Below are 17,500 nucleotides of genomic sequence, written 5' to 3' on the forward strand. Positions count from 1 at the left end.
TTTATGATAACAATAATTGCCTAGTTGAGTCTCCCATTTCATGGGGATTGCTTGATTAAAATTACTATATCTATTTGATCTCAGGCTTCTGAAAGCTTGTTCCACATCCAGTTTTGTTACTTCTATATACTTCTGTAGTATACGATGTTCATATGCTTCAAATGTGAACCGATTTTTAATTAGATTAAATGCGCTAGTTACCTCTATAAAACTCACACTCGAGGAAGAAAAAGATTCCATTTTACAATTTTTATATGTAAATGTGCAAAGACAGGGTAATGGATTTAAATTTTCAGTTTTTAGGAAACCTACAAGTGTATGTTCTTACATTCACTTTTACTCCAATCACCATTTGAAAGTTAAACTCTGTATTTTTTTCAATGTTTTTAAGAGTATTAAAAATTGGTTATCCAGGATTTTTAGAAGACAAAATTGTCAAGATTTATGATGTTGCTTTCAAACTGAAGTACCCGACATTTTCAGTTGAAGCTGCTTTAAGAAAGGCTAAGAAAACATCATATGCAGCTGACCATGTAGGTACAAGCTTTTGATAATTGCAATTGCATGTTTTACCTGTTGACTGCAGGTTTCTTTATTTGTCAAAAATGTTTAAAAGTTTTTAATATTCATATTGTTTTTAGTAGCACTCAGTCTGTTGGAACAATTTTAATAGAGAACTCTCCCCATTTACAATCAGGTCGCATATACGAAATCCCATGTAGAGATTGTGATAAAAGATATATATACTGGTCAAAGTGGCAAACTGCTGGCATCAAGATTAAATCAACATAGGTATTGTGTACGTGTAGGACATACATCGAGTGCCCTCTTTCTACATATAAACAATTTTAATCAAGCAATTAATTAGAAAAATTCAACTGAAATTTTATTAGGCAGAGACATTATTAAACGAATAATTATAGAATCTAGCATCATAAAATATAAGTCAAGTAGTGTTTTTAATATTAGCAACGGACAGTATAAACGAGATAACTGGCTTACGAAATGTATTGTTGACAACTTTGTAACAGCTTAGTAGTTTCCATTCCGTTTATAGTATTTATCCTTTAAGTGTAATTCTTGGCTGTGGAGCATTTGCTTCTTGTTTGTTTGTTGGTATGGTATTTTTACGTTGCATGGAACTAGTGGTTATTCAGCAACGGACCAACGGCTTTATGTGACTTCCGGACCACATTGAGAGTGAACTTCTATCACCAGAAATACACATCTCTGACGCATCAGTGGAATGACCGAGAATCGAATTCTCAGCCACCGAGGTGGCAGGCCAACACCAAGCCAACCACATCACTGAGGCGCTCGTTTGATTCTTGACTAGGCTGTTTGGTTGCTCTTTATCTTAATTTTTTTTCGATTTTTCGGTTTTATGTTTACCTTTGACATTTCGAAGATGTTTTTCATTCTTTTATACTGTACCCTGATGAGGTGTATCAAGAATACATGAAAGTGCTAACTACTCCTGCTTTTCATTTTTACCTGCTTGCTGGCTCTTGATACACAATCGTCACGTTTTACTTGTGATCGTATAATACACACACACACACACACACACACACACACACACACACATATATATATATAATATATATATATATATATATATATATATATATATATATATATATATTATATATATATATATATATATATATATATATATATATATATACTAGCTGTACCCTGCCACACGTTGCTGTGGCTCAGTCTGGTTAAATGGAAAACAAAGAAAAGAGAAAGCTCCTTTCTCTTACTCTCTCTTTCCCTAGCCAACCATCACTGTCTCTTTCTCTCATTCTTCTCACTAATACTAACTCTCTCTCTGTCTCTCTCTCTCTCTCTCTCTCTCTCTCTCTCTCTCCCAAACACCCAGTCTTCTCTGTCTCTGTCTGTCTGTCTGTCTGTCTCTAACCCACTGTCTTTTTTTCATTTCGTCTCCCAAACACCCCTATACTCTCTCTCATTTCCTCTCCCTCTCATTCTCTCTCTGTCAAACCCCTTTTCAAACTCCACCCTCTTTGATGTTGTTGATGTTTACCCTGTAGTATTCTTTTCCAAATGATAAGTCATATGTATACAGAAATTATGTATAGTAAATTCGTAAAGTAACTAAATCTACTGGTATAACCAGCCCCGTTTCACAAGCAGAACTAGCTCCGTTTCAGGGAATCCCCTCTCACCCCCAGCATCTTCAGAGGAGGGGAGGTAGGATGAAACCCCATTATAAAAACTTATGCATATTAAAATGAAATGTTTTCAAAATTTCAAAGCAATTGGTGAAGAACTTTCGGAGCATTGCTGTGGTTCAGTCTGGTTAAATGGAAAAGAAAGAAAAGAGAAAACTTTCTCTTACTCTCTCTTTCTCTCTCCAACCAATACTGGCTCTTTCCCTCTTTCTTCTCACTAATACCAACTTTCTCTCTCTCTCTCTCTCTCTCCTTCTCTTTCTCTTACCTCTCTCTTCTTCTCCCTCTTGCTCCTTTCTCTTACTCTCTCTATCTCTCCCCAACAATCACTATCTCTTTCCCCCTTTCATCTCACTAATACCAACACTCTCTCTCTCTCTCTCTCTCTCTCTCTCTCTCTCTCTCCTCTCCTCCTCCTCCTCCTCCTCCTCCTCCTCCTCCTCCCAAGCACCCACTCTTCTCTGTCTCTGTCTGTCTCTCTGTCTCTCTGTCTTTCTCTCTCTCTCTAACCCTCCCTGTCTTTTTTTCTCTTTCTTCTTCCTAACCCCATCTACTCTCTCTCTCAATTCCTCTCCTTCTCATTCTTTATCAGTCAACCCCCTCCCCAAACTCCACCCTCTTTGTTGCCATTGATGTTTACCCTATAGTATTCTTTTCCAAAATTAATGATAAATCATAAGTATACAGAAATTTATTGGGACACCTTGCTTGTAGGAGGATGAGAATCTCTGAACATGCAAAGGTAGGAGGTATAATGGTTGGGGTACCTAGGGCTTTTGCCCCTATGTCGGGATGAAATGAAGGGAAATACTTTTGTGGGCGATGATAATACGAGATCTATGGTAGATATCCATTTGCAAGGAGATGTAGAGCCAAATGATCAGGGGAAGAATATATACAAGGGTGTTTTATTGGAGGATATCATCTTAGAACCAGGTTTTGCTGGTCTAGAGAACATTTAGGTGAAAAATGTGAAAAAGTCTGAAATGTGTGTGTTATTGAAGCTAGCGAGAAGCTCAGATGTGTACTGGAGCGTTTTCATAAATAATGTGTCAGATACAGAGGTTAATTGGGATGGAATTATTGAACTGTAATGATTCAGTTAATAGATATCAGAAGAATTCACATGTTCTTAATTTCTAAGATTGGCGTCATTATAATGATTTGGTGGCTATTGTGGGGGAGCAAAGTGATTTTTCTGAGGCAGAAATAGAGGTTAGGAGAAAGGTTTTTAAAGGTCACTTAGGTGATGCTGATTATAAACTATAAATAGAGTGGTTAGGTGAGGTTCTGGCTGAGTTTGTAGACATAGTTGCAAAGACAGAGGATAAATTAGGGTTAACTAATATGTTAGAACACAAGGTGCACCCTGAAGGGGGATGGGAGCGGGCGACCAAGCCGATTTTTTCCCATCATATAGAATACCCTTTAAAATTAGAGAGCAGGTTGAGCAATAGGTTAATAAGTGGGAAGAGGAAGACATTGTTAGGGCGAGTCCCTCACCATTTAATTCCTCATTGTTGGCAGTGCCTAAGAAAAATGGCTCGATCCACGTGTGCATGGACTTCTGTAAATTTAATGAGAAGACTATTCCAGATAGATATCCAGTAGCATATCTTCCAAACATGTTTGTGGAAATCAGGGGGAAAATATTTATTCATCTGTTGACCTCTTGCAGGGGTTTTTGCAAGTACCCCTAAGTGAGGAGAGTCGTGAATTCACTGCTTTTTCTATCTCGAAAGGGCATTGAGTTCACACAAATTCCTTTTGGCTTGCCAGGTAGCCCTATGACTTTGACAAGGCTGGTGATATCTGTTTTGCTGGGGCTTTTAGTGTTCGTTTATATGGATGCTGTTTTGATTGCCACAGACTCCACAGAGGAACATTTAGAGGCGCTTAGGGAAGTTCTTGGGAGACTTGGGTTAGCAGGGTTGAAAGTTAAAGTTGCCAAATGTGGTTTCTTGAAGGTGTTTGAGTAAACGATGACAAGGATTGGGCCATCATAAATTTTCTACCCCCAAAAATATGAAATAGGTTTATGGGGATGGAAGGATTTTTCCATAGGTTTGTGAAAGGATTATTTTCCACGCTGTCAGTTCCATTGAGAGATGTTTTAAGTGATGGTGTTCATTTTCATCGGGAGAGGTACAGCAGATGTCCTTTCAGAAAGTTAAAGTTTTATTAATGAGTCCCCCAGTTTGGAAGTTTCCGGACTTTGAATTGCCTATCACATTAGTGACAGATGCCAGTCATGAAGGAATAGGGGCCTACTTAATGCAGAAATTTGATGGTAAATTGCACCCGATTGCTTTCTACAGCAGATAGTTCAAGATATGGGATAGCAATGAAAGTTTGATAGCAGCCATCGATAAAGAACCCTTTACTGTTGTGTCTAGTTTGGTTCATTTGAAAATGTTGTTAATGGGGAACAAAGTGGACGTTCTTACAGATCATCATAAGCCATTGTTGGATCTTTTTAATAAGCCAGATCTTCCCCTAAGAGAGCTGGGTGGTTTGAGGATTAGGGATTTTGATTCTAACCTGAAGTATATTGAGGGCAGACGTAATGTAGTAGCAGATGCTCTAGTAGGAATTTTGTTGATATAGAAGGTAATCATGTATGCAATGTATCTGGTAAATATATAGACTGGGGTATAAGCTTAAAGGAGGCTAAGCAAGATGAGGATGCAGTTTTTAGCAGAGGCAAGGGCGTTTCATAGAGGAGAATTAGTTAGAAAGGGTTATAACGTGCCTTTCGCCGGTCTGGAATTAGAGAGTAATTTGTAAGGTAGGAAAATTAGATATAAGTTGAGATGTAGTGATGATAAAGGGGATGAAATGAATGCAGATCATAGTCCCAAGAGACTTACTTTTCAATTGTTTTGGACATTGTTCATCGTAAATATTTTTGTAAGAATATGCCCTCTTCAGTAAAGGAATTTGTGAAGGGATGTTAGTTTGTAATGCATGTAAGCCAGCGAAGGTTACATCTTGCAAACTGGGTTATTTTCCTATCCCTAGTAGACCATTTCATGCTGAATTTTTTCCACAAAGGAATAACATGGCGTAGGAAGTTGCTATTGCATTTTTTAATGGGTTCATCTGTCACTACAGTGATCTAGAGGTACTTAACACAGTTAATGATAGAGAATTTGTGAATAAGACTTTAGAGTGCCCTGTGGAGGTTATAAGGATACAGAAAGTAAATATTAATCCATACAAACCAGAAGCTAATGGGTTATGTGAACGAGCCAATAGGAAATTAATCAAGGTTCTCAGAGTTACTGTAGGTGAGAATGATAGGAACTGGGACCGATATATAGATATAATCCATCATAGCATTAATAATTTGGCTAGTGATACCATTGCTATGCTTGGCTATCCAGCGTGAGGCAAGCTCGATTTTCTGTCTATACCATCTCGTTGTGATGATACGATTAAGTAGTTGGTTTCTATGGCTAAGGAGAAACATGAACGCCTCAGTAGTAATCTTGAATCCAAGACACAAGAAATGGTTGAGAAAAGCAATGCAAAATTAGGCTGCATAGAAGTTGCAGTTGGGATAATGTGTTCTTGAAGATTAACATGAGGAACCAATTGAACTGAAAATTGGGGCCTAAATTTGAAGGATCATTCCAGGTTGTCGAAGTTGAAAAGGGAAGTAGGTTTCTTGTTCTTGATGAATCTTCTGGGTTGACCAAGTCAATGCATCTATCTAAGATCAAGAGAACAACTTAATTGTAGATGAGAGGTTGTTTGCTTTTTTCAGGGGGTTTGTTTTTCTCTTATTCCATAGTTTTAAGTGTAATTGAGTTGAGCAGCTGTTTATATTTGCTTTTTAAATTTGTTTTTTTTTCTGTGCAGATGTAGTGGTTTAGCATAGGCTGTCTTTTTTTTTTTTTTTAGTTAGTAATCGGCTTGTATATTGTTTTCCCGGGGTCAGATGTACTGTCTGTTGTTTAGTTGGATCTCTTAGGTTTGTGAGTATTGAAATGTGGGGACGGGTGTCCGTAGAGGTTTTGTAACTTTGCTCGATTTTTGGGGAGCCTCTAGTTATCTATAGGTTTGTTTGTGTGTATGCCAGAGGGAAAGTGTGTCCAGGCCCAGGTACTATTATCGAGCAAGACTATGAAGTGTGGTTGTCATTTAACAGAGTCATATTGAGCACTGAATTTGAAGATTTAGGTTCAGGTAGGTCGGAGCTTGAAAGCCCTCACAATAAAGTGGAGTTGCTAATGCCTACATTGGATGTAATAGATGCTGAACAGAATCTGTCAGTCTCTTTGGGTCGTTTGCTGATAGAAATTAAGATTACAGCTGACAAAGTACAGGGTAAAATTTCTGAGACTTAATGTGGGTTCTTGATATGATACCTAATAGTAAACGCAGAGAAAACTAATTTAATTATATACTAGCTATTAACTTTAATATCGTCCCAACCAATCCACTTAGTTTGGGCAGTTTGTTTAAATTCAACGGTGAACTTGGCCCTTTGATGACCTCATAAGTTGTGTACAAATTTAATTGCCCTAGATGTATTCTGGGGACCTATGTGGGATCCGCACAGGGGTTACTAAAGGTCAGAATTGATTGCCATAAGGGCGTTAGCCATCAAACTGATAGCATACTTGCTAATCCTGAATTTTCCAACATTAGACAACACGCCAATAAGTGTAAACATAATATACAGCACAAAGATTTTGAAATATTAGGATGGGCAGCGAGGGAATAACTATTGAATATCCTGGAGTCCTTGTTTATTAAACAATTTGTTCCTCAATTGAACACGCAGTCTTCCTTGACAACGTTTTACCTAACGTGAGCTGTTGCCGGTCATTTCTAATTTGTTCCCTCTGACTTTTGTCCTTCTAATCTCTCTTGATGGTTGGTTCTGCCACATCTAGTTAAAATTTCGTTATTTATAATGTAGTACGTATGTCTTGTATTTATATATTTGCGTTTTTAATGTTAATTTTTAATGTTTTTTGTCCCTATACCTTGAAAATGAAACCTTTGTGTTTCGAAAAATCGCAATAAATGTATTTTAAAGACTACCTGGGATGTACTTCCTCCTTCAATCATCTCATATATATATATATATATATTATATATATATATATATTATATATATATATATATATATATATATATATAATATAGTATATATGCCAGAATTTCTCTGGCACCGAGACAAGCTTCGATTTGCAACCCCTTGTGACCAAAAGGGTCAGTCAAAAAAAAAAAAAAAAAAAAAAAAAAAAACATATATATATATATATATATATATATATATATATATATATATATATATATATATCATATATATATATATATATATATTATATTCACCAGTATATCACTCCCCATTTATGGGATAGCTCCAGTGCATGTAACAGCCATCAACGCTTCCATTTTTGACTGACCCTTTTGGTCACAAGGGGTTGCAAATCGAAGCTTGTTTCGGTGCCAGAGAAATTCTGGCCGTGTTATAGGTATGTAAATTTTTTTAAGACCAAGCAAAGATATCGTAAGTTACTCTCTCGGTTTAGTCAGTAAAAAATGAGAGAAATTGTCTATTTTCTTAACCGCTGATGAATGTTCAGCAACATTTCCCTTTAATCGTCGAGTACTTGTTAATTATTTTCAATTTCTCTAAATGAAAAAAATACTTCCGTGAAAAAATACTTCCACAAAGAGAAGTAATTGAGGTTTGGTATATCCGTGTCATGAACACACTCTGGTAAGTAGATTTTCACCATGACTAATGAGGTTTGTAGCGACTGTTAGATAGGTTGGTATCTGGATTTGTACATATGGCTGACATGATACAAACCATTACGAAAAGCTTGTTTTTTCATAGGCCGCTTAGCTCAAGCTCCTGATTATCTTTTGTGATTGTTAAAAGCCTTGTCAGTTTTTCCTTCGGTAAATCTTGAATGTAGCGTTTTTTTAAAAAGTAAAGTATATCTTAGCTTTACCAGACCACTGAGCTGATTAACAGCTCTCCTAGGGCTTGCCCGAAGGATCAGATATTTCTACGTGGCTAGGAACCAATTGGTCACCTAACAACGGGCCCTACAGCTTATTGTGGGATCCGAACCACACTATATCGAGAAATGAATTTCTATCACCAGAACTAAATTCCTCTGATTCTGCGTTGGGCGAGCCTGGATCCGAACTTCGGACCACCGGATTTGCAACCGAGCGGGAAAACCACTCGTCCAGCGAGGAACTGAAGCGTTTTTATAAGTTGCACTGTTAACCTAGACATCTAAATGGAACGTTTATGTTCATACGCTGACCTCCTAAATACATGATTCAAAAGACTAAATGAAGACAGTTTCAGAGAGACCTACTATGGATGACCTGCACTCAGAACACACGTCAGGCCAATCCTGAGTACTTTACTATAGGTTTTAGCAACGGCAACATTTCCCAGTGCATTCTCGTTCTTAGGGTGGTGCACATTTTTACAGTCGGACCTCTGAATACGTATCAATTCACACGCCCTCTATGACTATAATACTCCTTCCTTAATAACATACAATGAAACTTGTGTATTAAAACCTTCATGAAGGTAGTGAAGTGATGACTTCTTTTTAAGTTACGATGCGTTACTGACACTTAGCTCACGATGCGAAACAGAGTCCATTTTAATTCTGATAAAAAAATTCATTTCAATACTGATAAAATGACTCACTCCAAATAAAAGGATACTTAGTCTCAGTGACTGTAACGGAGATATTATCTTGGCGATTCAAAAGATTAAATATATTTGCCGTTTATCTGCGGTTATGGTCCCATTATTTGTTTCGTAATCGGCTCTGTCTGAGAAGAGTTCAAATTAATTTCTATTCCTAAAACACGCTTTCTATTTCCACAGCTGCGTTGTTAGAAATGAACATGTAAACATCCGTGTTTATATCTCGAGGTTGCCTAATGCACTACTCGTGCACTTCATGTAATTGCTAATTACGGTAATGCTTTCGACTGATTTATATCCACGCCTTTGTCTAAAACCAGGTAAATGACTACATGTTGATGTTATGTGTGACCTATGCAGGGCAAAATGATTATCATTAATATCGAGGTTGAGTAGTAATTGATCAGAATTCTAGCTGACCAGAAAATAATTGTAAAAATGAATGATAAATATTTGTTAGAAAAGGGGATCGAACTGCTGCGGCCGTTAACACGAATTCATATTTTATGTCGGGTCCTTGCCCCATCCAAGAGGACACCGTCCAGAATCTCGGGCAAAGGGTAGTATCACCGTTTGGGGTATCTTATGGCGTCAATAAGGCCAGCCCCGAACTAGTAGTGGCATTGGAAGCTGCATACCGGAAAACAAAAGAAAATAAACAAAAATATGGATACGAAGCGTTTTATGAATTGAGCCTACGTTCACTTCCATTGCCACATATGTTAAAATAAAAGGCATAGGAGTATTTCCAATGATTCTATTTCTTACCTATTACTGTCATATTCTTAACCATGGTGTCTTGTTCGAAACTCTCGGCTAATACCTCGCACTTCAGCTTACCAGATGCTCGATGGTCAACGCGTGAAAGGATGACTTCGTGCAGATTTGATCTTTGTTCCTGGAGGGCAAAAGAAATAATAATAATAATAATAATAATAATAATAATAATAATAATAATAATAATAATAATTCAGCGGCAAAAGCCCTATACTGGAGCCTGTGCAAGAAACACCAGCTACCTTGCAGTAATAAGTGGTACGAACACCAACCTGAAAGCGTGATAGAAAACGATCAGGCAAAGATCCTCTGGGACTATGGTATCAGAACGGATAGGGTGATACGTGCAAATAGACCAGACGTGACGTTGATTGACAAAAACAAGAAGAAAGTATGACTCATTGATGTCGCAATACCATGGGACACCAGAGTTGTAGAAGAAAGGGAAAGGGGATGGATAAGTATCAAGACCTGAAAATAGAAATAAGAAGGATATGGGATATGCCAGTGGAAATTGTACCCGTAATCATAGGAACTCTAGGCACGGTCCCAAGATCTCTGAAAAGGAATCTGGAAAAATTAGAGGCTGAAGTAGCTCCAGGACTCATGCAGAAGAGTATGATCCTAGAAACGGCGCACATAGAAAGAAAAGTGATGGACTCCTAAGGAGGCAGGATGCAACCCGGAACCCCACACTATAATTACCCCCCAGTCGAATTGGAGGACTGTGGTAGACCAAAAAAGAAAAAGGCAAGCTTCATTGAAAAGATATTTTAAACGAATATGATAATAATAATAATAATAATAATAATAATAATAATAATAATAATAATAATAATAATAATAATAATGATAATAATAATAATAATAATAATAATAATAAGTGGCGTCGTTGAGAAGTGGGTTAGGTCGTAAATGGACTTAAGTTAAGTTAAGCAACATTGGGGCTGGTCAGTCGTTGGATGGGTGACCGCTCTCCTCGGCGTTGATTCCTTGGGAAAGGATCTTTACCATAATTTCCTCAGTCTACTCAGCTGTAAATGAGTACCTCTGATGAGGTAGGGTCCAGCTATGGGTTAAATAGCAAAACTCAGCAATGGTGGAAAGAAATGAAAGAATAAACGACAACGACGTAAATGGAACCTCTTGCAACAGAGGAGCTTCGTCCGGCAACCAGGTATTCAACCCAATTGAAGGGGAAAACGGTCAGGTACTTGGAGGTCTTCATCCAGCAACTGACCACCACAACGACAGTAATCAACAGCCTGAGATTGGAGCTACAGAAGCAAAATGGAAGAAATGGGCAAGATAAGAAAATAAGGAAATATGGAGATGCTACCTCAGAAGCAACCTGACGGAGAGAGGATATAGAAGAAGATTGGTCAACATCTGGAATGAGAGGAATAAGACCCCCCAAACAGACCAAGTAAGGAACATAAAGAAAAATAACTGGCTCTCCCCAACAGAAAGTGAAGAACTGGAAAGGGAAATGTCACACGACAACGAATTACACGAAGACGAACTGAGAGACGATGCCACAGAAGACGACAGGGATGATGAGGTATCAAACAACAACACACGAAGAAACACCGACGAAGTAACAGAGAGGACGGAATGGGTAGAAAAGATTAGACATTGGATGGAACCAGATACAGAGAGAACAAAGATCCCCTCCATGAAAGCCTACAACACCAAGAAATTAAGGGAGAAAACAAGTGAGGTCAATGAAATAATGGGCATAATACACAGAACTGATGGGGATTCGAACACCAACACCACCAGCACAACCAACCCAACAGAAACCAAAACAGCAACCTCCTTGGAAAAGGGGCATGGAAAAGCAAATCATGGTGATGAGATCTGACTTGAAAGAGATGACAGAAAAAAGGCTAAGAAGCAAGAAAACAAGGGAGGAACTCAACGAGAAATACAAATTACAAGAGAGGGGACTAAACAACACAATAGAAGATGTAAAACAGAGGCTTAAGGCCAAAGCACATAAGATCCAAAGGTACATGAACAGAAATAAGGGATACCAACAGAGCAAACTATTCGGAACCAACCAGAAAAGACTATACAGCCAACTAAGAGGGGAAGACAACCACCCAGAAATTCCTGAAGCCGAACCAAGTAAGAGACTCTGGGAAAACATATGGAGCAATCCGGTATCACACAACAAACATGCAACATGGCTCCAGGAAGTCAAGGAAGAAGAAATAGGGAGAATAAAACAAAGATTCACAGAGATCACGACAGACACAGTCAGACACCAACTAAAGAAAATGCCAAACTGGAAAGCCCCAGGTCCCGATGAAGTCCATGGATACTGGCTCAAAAACTTCAAGGCCCTACACCCTAGAATAGCAGAACAACTCCAGCATTGTATCTCAAATCAGCATGCACCCAAATGGATGACCACAGGAAGAACATCCTTAGTACAAAATGACAAGAGTAAGGGAAATATAGCCAGTAACTACAGGCCTATCACCTGCCTACCAATAATGTGGAAGTTACTAACAGGTATCATCAGTGAAAGGCTATACAATTACCTAGAGGAGACAAACACCATCCCCCACCAACAGAAAGGCTGCAGAAGGAAGTGTAGGGGCACCAAAGACCAGCTCCTGATAGACAAAATGGTAATGAAGAACAGAAGGAGAAGGAAAACCAACCTAAGCATGGCATGGATAGACTATAAGAAAGCCTTCGACATGATACCACACACATGGCTAATAGAATGCCTGAAAATATATGGGGCAGAGGAAAACACCATCAGCTTCCTCAAAAATACAATGCACAACAAATGGAATACAATACTTACGAGCTCTGGAATAAGACTAGCAGAGGTATCAGAGAGGGATCTTACCAGGTGGCGACTCACTGTCCCCACAATACTCTTCGTAGTAGCCATGATTCCCATGACAAAAGTACTACAGAAGATGGATGCCAGGTACCAACTCAAGAAAAGAGGCAACAGAATAAACCATCTGATGTTCATGGACGACATCAAGCTGTATGGTAAGAGCATCAAGGAAATAGATACCCTAATCCAGACTGTAAGGATTGTATCTGGGGACATCAGGATGGAGTTTGGAATAGAAAAATGCGCCTTAGTCAACATACAAAATGGCAAAGTAACGAGAACTGAAGGGATAAAGCTACCAGATGGGAGCAACATCAAACACATAGATGAGACAGGATACAAATACCTCGGAATAATGGAAGGAGGGGATATAAAACACCAAGAGATGAAGGACACGATCAGGAAAGAATATATGCAGAGACTCAAGGCGATACTCAAGTCAAAACTCAATGCCGGAAATATGATAAAAGCCATAAACACATGGGCAGTGCCAGTAATCAGATACAGCGCAGGAATAGTGGAATGGACGAAGGCAGAACTCCGCACCATAGATCAGAAAACCAGGAAACATATGACAATACACAAAGCACTACACCCAAGAGCAAATACGGACAGACTATACATAATACGAAAGGAAGGAGGGAGAGGACTACTAAACATAGAGGACTGCGTCAACATCGAGAACAGAGCACTGGGGCAATATCTGAAAACCAATGAAGATGAGTGGCTAAAGAGGGCATGGGAAGAAGGACTAATAAAAGTAGACGAAGACCCAGAAATATACAGAGACAGAACAATGACAAACAGAACAGAGGACTGGCACAACAAACCAATGCACAGACAATACATGAGACAGACTAAAGAACTAGCCAACGATGACACATGGCAATGGCTACAGAGGGGAGAGCTAAAGAAGGAAACTGAAGGAATGATAACAGCGGCACAAGATCAGGCCCTAAGAACCAGATATATTTAAAGAACGATAGACAGAAATAACATCTCTCCCATATGTAGGAAGTGCAATACGAAAAATGAAACCATAAACCACATAGCAAGCGAATGGCCGGCACTTGCACAGAACCAGTACAAAAAGAGGCATGATTCAGTGGCAAAAGCCCTCCACTGGAACCTGTGCAAGAAACATCAGTTACCTTGCAGTAATAAGTGGTACGAGCACCAACCTGAGGAAGTGATAGAAAACGATCATGCAAAGATCCTCTGGGACTATGGTATCAGAACGGATAGGGTGATACGTCCAAACAGACCAGACCTGACATTGATTGACAAAGTCAAGAAGAAAGTATCACTCATTGATGTCGCAATACCATGGGACACCAGAGTTGAGGAGATAGAGAGGGAAAAAATGGATAAGTATCAAGATCTGAAAATAGAAATAAGAAGGATATGGGATATGCCAGTGGAAATCGTACCCATAATCATAGGAGCACTAGGCACGATCCCAAGAGCCCTGAAAAGGAATCTAGAAAAACTAGACGCTGAAGTAGCTCCAGGACTCATGCAGAAGAGTGTGATCCTAGAAACGGCACACATAGTAAGAAAAGTGATGGACTCCTAAGGAGGCAGGATGCAACCCGGAACCCCACACTATAAATACCACCCAGTCGAATTGGAGGACTGTGATAGAGGAAAAAAAAAAACAATAATAATAATAATAATAATAATAATAATAATAATAATAATAATAATAATAATAATAATAATAATTATAATAATAATAATATCTCAGATTTTATTCAATATGAAAATCTACTTATCAACCTAAACGTGTTCTCGCCTAAGCATATCTTCTACTTATAAACCCAGAGATAGTCTTAATCGATTAAAAATGACTTCAGGTGTATTATTCTGTGAAATGACCCGACAAAAATCAGGAATTATCTGTACAAGCAAGTTATATATTATTCAAATTTAATGCACACGAAAATATTAGTTTTATTTTGTTTTTACACACACACACTCACACACATATAGATATATATATATATATATATATATATATATATATATATATATATATATATATATTTATATATATATATATATATATATATATATATATATATATATATATGTGTGTGTGTATATATATATATATATATATATATATATATATATATATATATATATATATATATATATATATATGTGTGTGTGTGTGTGTGTGTGTGTGTAGATATATATATATATATATATATATATATATATATGTGTATATATATATATATATATATATATATATATATATATATACATATATATATATATATATATATATATATATATATATATATATATATATCGAACTACAAACGTCCTTTTTTTAATATCTAATTCGCTCTACCTCGGAATTAATATATTTTCATATATGCTTAACCGGGGGGGAATTTATTAAGCGATTATAGAATTGGCGATCGACAGGCGCGAACCAGCGACCTCCCAATTCTAGACTGGCAGTGAAGCCTTAAAACCACTGCCAGTTCTAGAATTGGGAGGTCGCTGGTTCGCGCCTGTCGATCGCCAATTCTATTATCGCTTAATAAAATCCCCCTCGGTTAAGCATATATGAAAAATATATTAATTCCGAGGTAGAGCGAATTAGATATTAAAAAAAAGGACATTTGTAGTTCGTTATATGTATATGAATCACGGTAATGTGATAGACTTTTATATATATATATATATATATATATATATATATATATATATATATATATACTATATAATATATATATTTGCTAAAAAAATCTCAGTAGATGCACGTGACTTCATAAATAAGCGAATACCACAGGAAAATGATAGTCAGAAATCCAAGCACTTTCTTCTTTACTAAGACATTGTCAAGGAGCTAATGAAATACAATTGGAGAGAAAGGTCTCAGGTACACAACAAGATCAAGAATACCAGATGGTTAATTGTCAAAAGGGTAAAAATTAAAAGAGATAATCCAGAATTATCGGATATCACACGGTCACAAACCTAAACAGATTTGACCCTAACCGAAATTACAAAGTATCTTTACAGTCCAAAACATGTAAAAACTTAATATATTAATTTTGTTGCTTATATTTACCTACAACTTTTTTCATTATGAAAGCATCAAGTTTAGATAACCCAAGACTTAAATTTAGAACATTTCTATTATTTGACTTGATGAAACAAGATTCAATGATATTCCTTTTAACTGTGTCATTATATGGGATTAAGGCTCTTGCTTGACTCCAGTTAATAGGATGATCTAAATCTCTTATAAGTACAAATAATGCATTCGATATTTGCCCAGTTCTCACAGAATATTGGTGCTGTTTGAGACGTTGTGAGAGAGATTTACCGGTCTGTCCGTAATAGACTTTATCACACTTTTTGCAAGGAATTTCATATATGCAGCCTGGAAGATCTTTAGGAGAATTTTTGATTACTAAACTCTTGACATTAATATTACTGAAAACAACATTTATGTTAAAAAGCTTTAAAATTCTAGGAATATCTAAAAACCTTTCATCATAGGGTAATTTTAGAATGTTATGCTTACTAAATTCAGGTTTGCCATTAGTTGAATAAAATGTTTTTCTTGCTCTTTTCCATGCCACATCGACAAAAGTCCTTGGGTATTTAAGTTTCAATGCAATAGCATAAATAGTTTTAATTTCAGCGTCAATAAACTGCGGGCTACAGACACGTAAAGCCCTTAGGAGCATCCCAGAAAAAACAGAGAATTTAACATTTTGATGGTGATTGGAGTAGTAATGAACAAAAGAGGCAATATTAGTTGATTTTCGAAAGACTGAAAAGGTGAAATTTCTATCATTTCTATGGATAGTTACATCAAGAAAATTCAAATTACAATTTCTTTCTTCCTCTACAGTAAATTTTATAGAAGGGACTAAATTACTGAGATTATTAAGGAATTCCTGGCAATTTTTGTGAACTGGCCAAATACAGAAAATACCATCCACATACCTAAATCATATAACTTTATGGGGCAAAATTCTTGGTAAGAGTTTTGTCTAAAAAAAATCCATGTAAATATTGGTACGGACAGGAGATAAGGGATTACCCATAGCCATGCCAAACTTTTGTACAAAAAATTCCCCATTAAAACAAAATTTACTATCTTTGATACATAACCTTATGAGACTAATGAGGTTTGCTACACTTAAGGGAATGTCATGACGTTCTAATTCATCCTCCAAATATTCAAGTAAGTCATCTACAGGCATTTTTGTAAATAAAGAGACAACATCAAAGCTAACCACATTAAAATCAATATTCAAATATTTTAACATTCGTGTTAGGAATATTTCCTACCAAAGGAGTAAGAAATTTTACAAGCCATTTAGATAAATTATACGTAACTGAGCCCACTGAACTAATGATTGGTGTGATAGGGTTATTGATATTTATGTGTCTTGACTAAACCATACATATAAGGTAGGGAGGCGCATTGGGGTGTAAACTGTTTAATTAAATGGTCCAAGCCCTTCAAAATGGATTTAATTTGTTTATTAAAATAGGAGTTCACTGTCTGTGATAAAGTCTATTACGGACAGACAGGTAAATCTCTTTCACAACGTCTCAAACAGCACCAATATTCTGTGAGAACTGGGCAAATATCGAATACATTATTCGTACATATGAGAAATTTAGATCATCCTATTAACTGGAAACAAGCAAGAGCCTTAATCCCACATAATGACATAGTTAAAAGGAATATCATCGAATCTTGTTTCATCAAGTCAAATAACAGAAATGTTCTAAATTTAAGTCTTGGTTTATTTAAACTTGATGCTTTCATAATGAAAAAAGTTGTACATAAATATAAGCAACAAAATTAATATATTCAGTTTTTACATGTTTTGGACTGTAAAGATACTTTGTAATTTCGGTTAGAGTCAAATCTGTTTAGGTTTGTGACCGTGTGATATCCGATAATCCTGG

The 17,500-nt window shown here is 36.8% G+C and overlaps 1 protein-coding gene across 1 annotated transcript in view; it reads right to left on the reverse strand.

Annotated features, from left to right (window-relative positions):
• The window catches only part of LOC135215337 (uncharacterized), a 145,263-nt gene that overhangs the window by 102,920 nt on the left and 24,843 nt on the right, over positions 1-17,500 (reverse strand). Inside the window, exon 3 of the mRNA XM_064249897.1 lies at positions 9,673-9,802. Coding sequence (XP_064105967.1) covers positions 9,673-9,802 — 130 coding nt within the window. The remainder of the gene's footprint in view (positions 1-9,672; positions 9,803-17,500) is intronic.

Source organism: Macrobrachium nipponense, chromosome 5 (genome assembly GCF_015104395.2).
Source record: "Macrobrachium nipponense isolate FS-2020 chromosome 5, ASM1510439v2, whole genome shotgun sequence".
Taxonomy (NCBI): Eukaryota; Metazoa; Arthropoda; class Malacostraca; order Decapoda; family Palaemonidae; genus Macrobrachium; species Macrobrachium nipponense.